General features: G+C 33.6%; 1 protein-coding gene across 12 annotated transcripts in view; it reads left to right on the top strand.

The window, feature by feature from the left end:
- ERBIN (erbb2 interacting protein) overlaps positions 1-13,693 on the top strand; it is a 173,890-nt gene that overhangs the window by 82,166 nt on the left and 78,031 nt on the right. For all 12 annotated transcript variants that reach the window (XM_031965694.1, XM_031965727.1, XM_031965705.1 and 9 more), the window contains exons 6-7: positions 5,587-5,665; positions 9,629-9,718. In XM_031965694.1, the coding sequence (XP_031821554.1) occupies positions 5,587-5,665; positions 9,629-9,718 (169 nt within the window). The remainder of the gene's footprint in view (positions 1-5,586; positions 5,666-9,628; positions 9,719-13,693) is intronic.

The following is a 13,693-nucleotide window of genomic DNA, read 5'->3' on the forward strand; positions in this document are numbered from 1 at the left end:
CTAAGTATAAACATTTTAAAAGCATGTCATCAATTTTTGTTTTAATATGCATTTCATCCTCCAAAAGTAAAAGAACCAACAAGGAAAGTTTCTGTTCTTCATCTCATTCTTGGGAAGTCAGAAAGAGCTGGTTTCAAATCCTTTCTTAGACACAACAACATAACTGGCTATGTGACGCTGGGCAAAATCACATAAAATCTAGCCTTAAGTTTCTTCTTATGAAAAAATTTTGGACTTGAGGATTTTTTTTCCTAGCTCTAAATCTATGGTATTTTATCCAAAAATGGATCTCATTATGTTTCTCTAAAACGTAACCTTCCTCCAAACTTATTGAAATTTGCCACTGTTTTTTAGGTCTTAATAGTTCACACTTTGGAGTCATTTTTGACTCTTCCCTCTCATTCATACTCCTATCCAATTTGTTACCAAGTCTTTCTGGTAATTTCTATGTTTAAACTCTTTCTCTTCACCAACTCAGCCTTTTTCCCAGTGAAGTTCTTTTATCACCTTTTGACCAGGGTATTGTAGAAAAGTCTTCTGGCTTTCCATTTGTCCCCTTTCCAGTCACCCTTCCATATAACTGACATTTATGTTCCTGAGACATATCCAATTGACTTTTTTCCTTCTTTCCAAATGAAAAATCTTTTTAAGGTATTCCTGTTGCCACTCAAAATCAAAATTATCATCCGTTTGTCAATTAAATTCTCCCTAATTTTTCCCCATTATAGTTTCTACTCTAGACAAACTGGGATGCTAATTGTTGTCCATGATGTCCATTTACTCTGTTCCATCTTTTTTGCCTATTTGTTTTCATATTTATTATCCAAAAATCCCTACCTTCTATATAAAGCTACTCAGATGGATCTTTATGTGACACCTTTGTAGATCTTTCTCTCCTCCCACCTTTTTTTTTGCCCTCTTGAAATTACTTTGTATTAATTTTTTATTTACATGTCACCTTCAGTCCTCCCTATCCCCCCAATGGAATGAATATAAATTCCTTGAGGGAAAGGTTTTTTTTTAAAATTTATTTATATTTTAACCATTTTTTAAAAGTTTAGTTCCAAATTATATTCCTTCTTCCAGGCCATCCCTCATCCTTTGAGAAGGCAAGCAATATGGTACTCATTCTACATGGGAACTCATGCAAAACATTTCCATATTTCCATGTGCCAGCAGTTCATCCTCTTCTCTCCTCATCCCCCATCAAGAAAAATAAAGTAAAAAATTTTCAGTCTCCATCAGTTCATCAGTTCTCTCTCTGGATTGTTGATAGCATATTTCATTATGGTTCCTTTGGAATTGTCGTGAATCTTTGTATTGATAAAATAACTAAGTCTTTCACAGTTGGTCATCATTACAATATTTATTGTTACCATGTACAATATTTTCCTGGTTATAGTTACTTTGTCTTGCAGTAGTTGATATAATTCTTGAATTGGAAAAATGTTTCACCCTTTTGCTGACTATACCATTCCAGAATGTGATTTGAGGCATTGTAGTTGTTTGTATGGGAATGTTGGAAGAGCCTCTGTGTATAAAGAGCTTCCTCTGCTCCTTCAGTTTGGCTCCATCCTCTATCAAGTATTTTTTCCATTAGGGCATAATTTTTGTATACAAAGGATAGTTAGATATGACCCTAAGTTTTCTCTCATCTCCTTTATAGTTTTATGGTATTAAGCTTAAAAGAGCATTGTATAGTTCCTAGCTGTTTCTACCAACTTGGAGTAATATGAAAGCTACACGTTCACTTCTTTTTACTCCTACCTAGATTCTCCTTTTCCTTTATTCTTTTATCTTATCTGGGTTGTATGACAATTGAAGGAAACCAGAGTAATCATAGCAGTAATAATAGCAGGGCCTTCAGCTAACGATGCAATGCTTGGCCAAATTTTTAGTAAACTATTCTTATGTTCCTCTAACTATGAATGGATCTTGAATCTGCAGCATTTGCCCAATTTCTCTTTACTGGTAGAAACAGAATATATAGTTGAAATTTTTTAAAGTTAATTTATATCTCTGGAGAAATCAATATCCTATGTCAAAATTAGTAAATTTGCAGATCTAATAAGATTTAGATATCCTTTCTCTCAAATATGTCATTATATACTGATAGATCAGATAGCAGACTATGCATTCTATTTCCTTCTATCTCTAATTTACTACAGTTCTGTTACTAATTATCACTGTGAGCTAAGATAACTCACTTAAACTTTCAGGATCATGGTTTTTTCTCTTATGTAAAATTTATTTTAGAGAAGAGAAGATAGTTCCTGGTTTTTAATTCTGTTATTCTGTTTTCCTTCTAAATCACACTTCACAGAAATTTAGTTCCTCTATTGAGCATCTAACATGGTTCCTTGTGTATGGTAAATGTTTAATAAATGTTATTTGAACCACTTCTTAATTCCAGCAGTTTCAATCGAGATTCAGATTAACCAAAGATGGTCTCCAGAAACATTTTGTACTTTATGATTCATTTTTATACAAGGTAAATTTATCACCATTAAATGGAGAATATAAACTACTTGATTTTACAAGTTGATTAGGAGACTTCATAAAATATTACTGTTCCAGGAAAGAAAAGAACTTTATAAGTAGAACATTTGTCATAAGGTTCAAGTAAAGCTTTTCTCTACAATCTTTCTTATTATATGATAAACTTTTCTACCTACTTTATTTTTAAAATATTTTCTTATTTTTCTCCAATTATATATTAAAACAATTTTTAACCTTTGGTTTTGAGTTCCAAATTGTATTATTCTCTCTCTCTTCCCTCTCTGAGATGGTAAGCAATCTATTATATATTATATACATATTTAATCATGGAAGACATTTCTATATTAGTCATTTCCTATTGGAGACTCAAAGTAAAAAAGAGCAAATAGTATGCTTCAGTCTGTATTCAGATAGTTCTTTCTATAGAGAAAAATAGAAAGTACTCACATATGCTAAAATGTTTGTAGCGGTTCTTTTTGTGGTGGGAAGAAATTAGAAATTGAGGAGATGCCCATCAATTGGGCATGACTGAATAAGGTATAGTATATTAATATAATGGAATATTACTCTTTCATAAGAAATGATGATCAAACTGGTTTCAGAAAAGCCTGGAAAGACTTATATGAACTGATACTGAGTAAAGTGATTAGAACCAAGAGAACATTATATGTAGTAAAAGAAAGATTCTGTGATGATCAGCTATGATAGACTTCACCCTTCTCAGCAATACCATGATTTAAGATACTTCAAATAGACTTGGATTGCCATCTGCAACCAGAGAGAAAACTATGGAAATTGAGTGTGGATCAAGGCATACTGTTTTCGCCTTTTTGAGGAGTGAGTGGAGGAGATTTGCTTTTTCTTTTTCATATTTTTTTCCTTTTTTCCTTTTTCATATTTTTTCTGATTTTTCTTTCACAGCATGACTTAATATGGAAATATATTTAAAACCAATGTACATGTATAAACTGTGTCAGATTGTTTGCTGTTTTGAGGAAAAAAGGGGGGAGAGGGAGGAAAAAATTTGGAACTCATCTTACAAAAATGAATATTGAAGATTATTTTTACATGTAATTAGAAAAATATACATACTTTTAAATGATGGAAAGAGTGGAAAGATCAATGCAAATCTCACCACCACCACCACTAAAACATATTGTACAACAAAATAATAGTAATCCATATTTTGGCCGTTCTGAAAATGTATATGTAATTCTGAATTATAAGTCCATTACCCTTTCTCAGAGGATTGATCATGTTTTATCATCATTTCTCTGGAATAATGGTCAGTCTTTGTATTGAATAGAATTCTTAAGTTCTTAGTTGTTTTTTCTTGGCAGAATTATCAGTACTGCATAAAATCTTTCAATTTTACTCATTTTACTTTTCATTAATACGTATAAGTCTTACAACTTTCTTTGAAACTTTCTTTTCATCATTTCTTACAATGAAATAAGGGTGCATTACTTTCACAAATCATAATTTGTTTGTTCCCGAGTTGATCATCACCTCTAATTTCCAATTTCTTTGCTACTACAAAAAGAATGGTTGCAAATGTTTTTGTATCTATGTATCCTTTTATTGTTTGATCTCTTTGGGGATATAAAGCTAATATTGCTGTTTAATGTGTACATTTTAATGATTTGTTTACTAATTACTTAGTGCTACATTACTTTTTAACAAGTTAGACTAGTTCACAGATCCTCTTGCAATGCAATCTCTTTCTGAGACCCCTCCAGAATTGTCAATTTCTTTTGTCATCTTTGCCAATTTCATAAGTGAGGTAGGATCTCAGAGTTGTTTTAATTTGCATTTATTTAATTAGTAATTATTTAGCTCATTTCTTTTTCTTTCTTTCTTTCTTTCTTTCTTTCTTTCTTTCTTTCTTTCTTTCTTTCTTTCTTTCTTTCTTTCTTTTTTTCTCTCTTTCTTTCTCTTTTTTTTTTTGCTAGGAAGTGTTAATGTCTGAGGTCAGATTTGAACTCGGGTCCCCCTGACTTCAGGGCTGGGGCTCTATCCACTGTGCCACCTAGCTACCCCTATTTAGCTCATTTCTGTGATTATTGATTATATGAATTTCCTACATTGAGAACTATTTGTTCATGTGCTATACTCATTTGTCTCTTGGGAAATGACAACTTGTCTTTGTGCTATTATTCCTCAGATAATACCTATAATAATATTCTATCTCCCATCATTGGGCCTTTGTTTAGTAGCTTTTGTCTGTGCCTACAATGCTAGAAATTATTATATTACCATGACAATTAAATGAAATAATAGTTGTAAATAAAGCACAGTCTAAACCTTCAAATGCTATATGCATATTAGCTGTGATATTGATAATGACATAACTTTTTTAAGTGTCCCTAATAGGCTTCTTTTTGTAACTGTTGGTTCTGTGATTTCATTGGTATAGGGAAGTTTTTAAAGAGAATTTTTTTTCAAAACTTATCTATAGTTCCTCTGGTCCTGTAAACAAATGGTGTTGAATAGACACAGACCGTACATTATCTGTGTGGTATTATATTTTTATCCATTTGTTAAACATTTTAAAATTGCATTTTAGTCTGATTCTTCTTCACTCAGGAATTTTTATGGTGCTATGAGTTTGCCATCTCTAACCTAGACCACTGGGAAGTTAGGTGACTTGCCCAGGATCACAATCAGTATGTGTCAGTGAAGAGACTTGATCCTTCGATCCCTCACTTGGTTCCTGATCCTGAGAGCAGTTTTCTATTCCCTAGGCTTTACTTTTACTTTACATTTTGTTTTGCATTATTTAATAGAGTTTTCCCTCTGATTTCCTTGTATTATATATGCCTCTTGGTTTTATTACATGGTTTTACCAAAATTCTATTAACTCATCCTTCTTTGTTGGGCATTAAGTTGCTTGTTTTAAAATAAAATTACACATAATGTTGGAAATATTAATGAAAATATTTGTACAGATAGGCTTTATTTATTTTTTTGGATAACACTTGTTTGATTACACTTTCATAGTATATTCCTAGCAAAGGAATAATTTGGGCAAGGGGTATGATTATCCATGTAAACTTAGGGGTATATTTTTTTTGGTTCATTTTCTAGGAATTCAGGAGTTTCCAGAAAATATAAAGAATTGTAAGGTTCTGACAGTTGTTGAGGCCAGCGTAAATCCCATTTCAAAGTAAGTTTTCTTTTTTTAATGTGTTTAGTTATTCTTTTTAACATAAAAAGTTAAATTTCATGCACAACAAATTTTAAAGAGCAAATGTTATAATTTGATTTGCTGATGAAATGTTCTTTATTTCAAAATGTTACCAATTCATTACTTCTCCTTTAAATATTGCCCCCCAATTTTTGTTACAAATTAACCTCAAAATGCTGAACTTCAGAACATCTTCTACTCTTTGCCTATCTATAAGAATCTGACAAAATTGTAAGAATAAAACAAATTACTATAGTCATTCTTAACATTTTTATAATGCTATACACAGAAGGCAGAGATATGACTGATTTTCATTTGAAGCCTCCAACGGGTAAAAACACAAAGTTTTTAAATAGCCTAAAGCCTGTTTTGTTTTGTTTTCTTGTATTCTCTTGCTATTGTTAACTGTGATCTGTTGTGGATATAAATAGTTGATAGCATATTATCAGTTATGACTAATGAATAAGCCATGGCATAAAAAAAGTATGACCAGAAAAGATAGTAGGAGAGTCAAATTGCAAGAACAAGTGATAATGATACTTTGTATTCTATACTGTTATTGCTAAAATCACTTAAAAAAACTTTGAGTTCAGAGATGATCTTCCTAAAGAAAGACTATAGTCAAAAATTCCACATTAATAGAAAGCTCATGCATGGTAATCTTCATCAACATCAAGAGTTACAAATTTCTGTGGATTCATAGAGCAGCACAGAGTTTTGGTACTTCAAGGACTCCAAAGGTCAGCCACTGTAACCTTTATCTGATTTTGTGTAACATGAAAACAATAGGGACAGTCAGTTGAATTTGTATTGTCAAATATGTCTCCTCTAAAATATACGTTTTATAGCATCTTTCCAATGTAGTCCTTCAGTCTTTGGTTGAAGATGCCCTTCTATGGTAGGAAAACTTTCCTAACTAAATTGGTTAAGTAACCAATTAACCAAGCCAAGAGTTAGTCCTGCATTTTTTGTCCATTGTTCCTAGTTCTGGGGCTAAGCAGAACTGATTAATTTCTTTTTTACATAGTAACTTTTCATGTACTTAAAGTTAACTCTCAAGTCCTAAGTATCAGTGCTCCCATGTCCCAGATAATATAGTCAGTCAATTAGTTCCTTTGATACAATGTTTCATTGTGTCCAAGACTGAATTCATTTTGTTATCCCTCCAATTTCCCCATCCTCTTAACTTTACAATTTCCATTGGTGGGTCCTCTGTCTATTTCTGTCACCCATTGTGCATAAACATTCTAATGTGACTAATCACATCATCTTGTTCATTCCTTGCCTTTGTTACTGAGAAGGTATCTGGCAAACATTTTCATATTTTAACATTCCTGACCCTATATTCTAGTCAAGCTTATCTTCCTCTCTTCTGTTTATGCCTTTGCTCATATTCTTGCCCTTCCTGGAAAGAACAATTTTCCATTACTGCCTTTTGAGATATTTCCCTTCCTTTAAGGCACAACTTAGGTATCATTTTTCTCTGCAAAGCCATTCAGAGATATTTCCAACTTGAAAAAAGAAAAAAAATGAGAAAGAAAATAAAAGGCAAGCAAACAAAAAGTGAAAATGCTATGTTGTGATCCACACTTAATTCCCATAGTTCTCTCTCTCTGGATGTAGATGGCTCTCTTCATCTAATATCTTTTGCTTTTAACAACATTTTTTGAGTACTGTTTTGCATTGATAAAATTATTTAGTACTTGAATGTGCATCACAGCATAACATTCTCACTCTTTTTGATGTTGTTCGCTTGCATTTTGTTTTCTTACTTTTCTTTCCTTTTTGATCTGATTTTTCTTGTGCAACAAGAGAATTGCATAAATATGTTTACATATATTGAACTTAACATATATTTTAACATGTATAACACATTGGATTGCTTGCCATTTAAGGAAGGTGATAAGGGTAAGGAGAGGGAAATCTGAAACAGAAGACTATGCAAGGGTCAATGTTGAAAAATTAATTGTGCATATATTTTGAAAATAAAAAACTTAAAAAAATTATGTAGTACTCATTTTATCAGAATTCATCTGCAGAACTTTTAATAGATTATTTTTAAACTAGGTATTATTTGATTATTACTTTGTCTTTGTAAATTTGTAGACTTTAAGCATTAGTATTTTTATTTGTTGGTCTAGACTTCATTGGTGTAGGGGAGCTTCTGAAAAAGAAACTTTCATGCCATTGTACTTCACTTATTTTGACTGTGAGCTCTGTCTTAAGAGTGTTGTCTTGGAGCATTGTTGCCCAGTGTTACAAAACTTGCTTATATTGGAGGTATATGTTTTTTAATTTATATTCCCAGTGCTTAACACAGGACTTTGCACATAGTATTTAATAATTGCATTTTTCTTCATTTCTGACTTATGCCTCTGCACCATTTTACCTCTCTGGTTTTTAGATAGCACCAGCTATTGGCAATTTGTGCTCCTAAATCCAATTAAATTTAATTTTAAATATTATAATAAAAATTAATTTTATAGTATGATTTATTAGTTATATATTTTGACTAGTATCAATCAATTTTACTTTAAAATTAGTTGATAAATCTGTTTCCTATCTATTTAGATTTTTTAAATCATTGAGTTATTTGCTGATAAAATTGTTTCTTTAATTTGAGTCTGTTTCTTTCTTAGTGATCTTTCTTTGTACTTGGATCACATTAAGATATTATATGTCTTAAAAAGTGACACTATTTTGGGGAAGGAATTAAGCTTGATCCAAACATATGGTAGCATTAGTGTGAAGAATTCTGAGTAAACTTCCTCTATTCATGTATCTGGGTAATTTATGCATACCCATCCTGTCTTTTTCAGTTGATTTCCTTTTAACTCTATTCTCCCCACATACTCCTACTTTTACCATTTATTAATTCTTTTCCAACTGCCTTCAAATATTCTTTAACCCTATGATCTCCCTAACCTACTGTTTGTGTATGTGTGTATTTTTCTCCCTTTTATTTTCTAAACACTTCGAAATTCTCTGTACTTATTGCCTCTACTTACTCTTATCCAGCTCTGACCCATTACCCAATTGAAATTGTTTTCTCCAAGGTTATCATTTTGGTTACCAAATATAATTGTCTTTTCTCAATCCTCATTCTCCTTGGCCATATTTTGCCCCATTTGATACTATTGATTACCTTCTTTTCTTAGATATTCTCTCTTTTCTGGATTTTCATGACACTAATTTTTCCTGGTTTTCTTTCTTCCCATATAACTAATTAGTATTCTTTGCTGGCTTATTATTCATATCATGATCTCTAACTATGGATATTACCCTGTTCTGTCCCTGTACACACACTCTTGATGACCTTATCTTTTTTTGGTATAATTATTATTCAGATGGCTCAAAGCTGAACTAAAGGATCTGTATATCCAAACTTTATCTCTTGTCTGAACCAGCTACCTACCTAATGGCTATTACAGAGTATGTGTCTCAGAGACATTCTAAGGTCAACATGTCCAAAACAAAAACCCCTTCCTCTGAAATGTAGCTCTCTTTCAAAGTTTCCTTTTTCTGTTGAGGGTACTACCATCCTTCTACTCTAGTTTTTCATTGTTAGAAGGAGTTACCTGAATTAATGAAATATGTCATTGATCCTTGAAGAAGTAAAAAGTTTAGAGATCTGGGATTTGTCTTAAATTTGTCCTGAATTGCTACCGATAATTATTTGGTATAATTTTTAGTATTATAAAGACCTATAAGAAAGTTTGTTATGAACTTTGTTATAAACATTGTTTAAAAGTATGTGTGTTATATTATTAAATCACAACAAAAAGGAATCCTCAATTGAAGAACTACAGATATAAGAACTAAAGAGATGCATACCAGTATCATGGATACTTAAGATTTTTTTTTTTGATGACTTTAATACCAAAAAAATCACATTAAAACACAGCACATGAATTAAATTGAAAATATTCTTTTTTTATGCAGACTTCCTGATGGATTCTCTCAACTGTTAAATTTAACTCAATTGTATCTGAATGATGCATTCCTTGAGTTCTTGCCAGCCAATTTTGGCAGGTAAGTTGTATTTTTATATATTTATATATATAATATATATATGTATATACACACACACACATATTTTTAAAGTACATGCAATAACATAAGTACCTTTGTTCTTGTAATTATCTTTTCTAAGTTTTTAGTTCATTAAAATTAATGTCATTTTTCCAATTATATTTTTGACAGTTTTTTCCTTTTAGCTTGTCTCTACTGTTATTCTTTTGTCCATTTTCCTAAGTAAATTGTAATAGGAAAAAGGCCCAGCAGAATGGTTACTTTTAATATGTGTACTGCTATGCCGTATGTTCTGAATAGTTTGATTGTGGGATTTTAGGGTTTGAAAGGGACTTCATAAATTATGAGTTCCAACTACATCATACAATTGGACCATACAGACTGATCAACTGAGGCCCATAGACTGGAAATGACTTATCCAAATAGGCAAAGCTTTCAAGTGGGCAGCAGGACCTAGATTTGATGAGGTCTCTTACTCCAATTTTAGTGTTCTTTCTGCTGTGTCATCTTGTTTGTCTCATAGAGGTAATATTCAGAATTTTAAAAATAAAACAAAACGTGGTAAATTTCACTTCATGTCTACTCAAAAAAATTATTTTATTTTATTTTTATGTTGAGGCAGTTAGGGTTAAGTGACTTGCCCAGGGTGTTAAGTGTCTGAAGCCAGATTTTTGAACTCAGGTCCTCCTGACTTCAGGGCTGGTTCTCTATCCACTGTGCCACCCAGCTGCCTCTTATTTTATTTTTTGCATACTGTTTTCCACCTCCCCAACAGTCATTGTAACACAGCTATTGCTGATAATCCTCATTGATACCTTATTCATTATAGTCATTACAATTTCTTTCCTTTTTTAAAAATCCTTTTTTTTTTTCTTTTTCGTTCTTTTTTTTGGTGAGGCAATTAGGGTAAGTCTTAAGTGTCTAAGGCCCTATTTAAACGTGGGTCTCCTTACTGCAGGGCTGGTGCCCTATTCACTATATGCTATATAATAGCATAGCTATCCCCCTTTGAATGGGCACTGTAGTTTTAGGATTTCGAAATAAACCAAAAGCTTCACTTGCTCACTTCCTACCACAAGGAACTCCAACATCTCTTGTCCCTATACTAATTATCATCGAAACAATTAGCCTCCTTATCCAACCACTAGCATTAGCAGTACGACTAACAGCCAACATCACTGCCGGCCACCTATTAATTCACTTAATTGGCTCCGCTGCTCTAGCACTCATATCTATTAATATCGTATTATCCTCAATTACACTCATCATCCTTTTCGTCCTTACCATTTTAGAACTGGCCGTAGCTATGATCCAGGCCTATGTCTTCACTCTACTAGTAAGCTTGTACTTACACGATAATACATAATCATATAATAAGATCATAGCTGTATGATGACACCTAATGACCCACCAAACTCATGGTAAACCCTAGTCCATGGCCACTGACAGAAGCAATATCAGCGCTCCTCCTTACTTCAGGAATAATCATATGATTCCACTTCCACTCTATGCTACTCCTATTTATAGGGATTTCAACAATACTCCTAACAATATACCAATGATGACGAGATATTGTATGAGAAGGAACCTATCAAGGACATCACACCCCCGTAGTTCAAAAAGGCCTACGCTACGGCATACTCCTTTTCATTACATCAGAAGTTTTCTTTTTCCTAGGCTTTTTCTGAGCTTTTTACCACTCAAGCCTATCCCCAGCCCTAGAACTAGGAGGCTGTTGACCGCCTGTAGGAATCCACCCCCTTAACCCACTAGAAGTCCCACTGTTAAACACAGCCATTCTTCTAGCTTCAGGCGTCTCTATCACCTGAGCGCACCATAGCCTAATAGAAGGTGACCGCAAACAAATAATCCAAGCCTTAACAACTACTATTGCCTTAGGCTTATATTTCACAATCCTCCAAGTCACAGAATACTACCCTAATCCCTACCCTCATCATCATCACACGCTGAGGTAGCCAAAACGAACAACTCAGTGCAGGACTATATTTCCTTTTTTACACACTAGTAGGCTCCCTCCCTCTTCTAGTAGCTATACCTACACAATAATCTAGGCTCCCTTCACATACTTACCATAGCACTAGTATCACCTACACTAGATATCTCTATATCAACCTCCTTACTATGATATGCCTGCATAACAGCATTCATAGTAAAAATACCACTATATGGCCTCCACCTTTGACTGCCTAAAACACATGTGGAGGCCCCCATTGTGGGCACTATAGTTTTAGCCGCCATTCTACTAAAGCTAGGTGGTTATGGTATTATACGAATCACAGCCTTCACAGAACCAACCACATAAACCTTATGTTACCCATTTATAATCTTATCTCTCAGAGGCATGATTATAACAAGTTCTAGTTGCCTACGACAAACAGATCTTAAATCACTCATTGCATACTCCTCTGTCAGCCACATAGGATTAGTAATCATTGCAGCCCTTATACAATCTCCTATAAGCTTCATAGGTGCCACTGTGCTAATAATTGCCCACGGTCTCACCTCTTCAATACTTTTCTGTCTAGCCAATACAAAATACGAATGCATCCACAGCCGAACTCTTATCCTAACTCGAGGTCTCCAAATAATTCTTCCACTAATATGCGCCTGATGACTATTAGCAAGTCTAGCTAACCTAACCCAACCTCCTTCCATCAACCTTCTAGGAGAACTCATGGTAATTATAACTTCTCTCCTGATCTAACTTTTCACTCGTCCTATTAGGTATTAATACAGTCATCACAGCCCTCTACTCATTACATATACTAATTACCTCCCAACGAGGCAAATTTACACACCACATATACCCTATCAAACCAACTTTCACCCGAGAACACATATTAATAGCCCTGCACCTTCTCCCCCTACTTATCATTTCCATCTGTCCCAAATTCATTCTCGGTATTACATATTGCAAATATAGTTTAACAAAAACATTAGATTGTGAATCTAAAATTAGGAGTTTAAACCTCCTTATATGCCCGAGAAAGTTACAAGAACTGCTAACTCTTTATCCCATGATTAAACCCCATAGCTTTCTCACTTTTAAAGGATAATAGTCATCCATTGGTCTTAGGAACCAAAAATTTTGGTGCAATTCCAAATAAAAGTAATTAACTATTTATTAAATTCTTCCCTACTCCTGGCCATCATTATACTTACTTTCCCCCTAGCCTATAACATGCTTCTACCGCACAAAATCAGCAACTTCCCACTATTATGTAAAAACACAGTCAAACTAGCCTTTTTTACTAGCCTCATCCCCTTAGCCCTCTTCATCCACTCTGGGCAAGAAGCCACAATTACAAATTGACAGTGATTCTCAATAAATACATTCAACCTAACAATAAGCTTTAAGCTAGATTACTTCTCCATCATCTTTATCCCCATTGCATTATACGTCACATGATCCATTCTAGAATTCTCAATTTGATATATGCACACCGACCCAAACATTCACTGCTTTTTCAAATACTTAATTATCTTCTTATTTACCATAATTATCCTTGTATCCGCAAACAACCTATTTCAACTGTTTATTGGATGGGAAGGTGTGGGCATCATATCATTTATGCTCATCGGATGATGATTTGGACAGACTGACGCAAACACCGCTGCCCTCCAAGCCGTCCTATCCAACCGAATTGGAGACATTGGATTCATGCTAGCCATAGCATGCCTGATAATTAATAACAACTCCTGGGACATCCAACACATCTTTGTAACAAACATCGATACACTAACCCTTCTTCGACTAATCCTTGCTGCAACTGGGAAATCAGCCCAATTCGGCCTACACCCATGGCTACCTTCAGCCATAGAAGGCCCTACTCCTGTATCAGCATTACTCCACTTTAGCACCATAGTCGTCGCAGGTATCTTCCTCCTAATCCGATTTAACTCTATCACACAAAACAACCAAACAGCCTTAACTATTATACTTTGCCTAGGAGG

The sequence above is a fragment of the Sarcophilus harrisii genome, chromosome 1 (assembly GCF_902635505.1).
Source record: "Sarcophilus harrisii chromosome 1, mSarHar1.11, whole genome shotgun sequence".
In the NCBI taxonomy this organism is placed as follows: domain Eukaryota; kingdom Metazoa; phylum Chordata; class Mammalia; order Dasyuromorphia; family Dasyuridae; genus Sarcophilus; species Sarcophilus harrisii.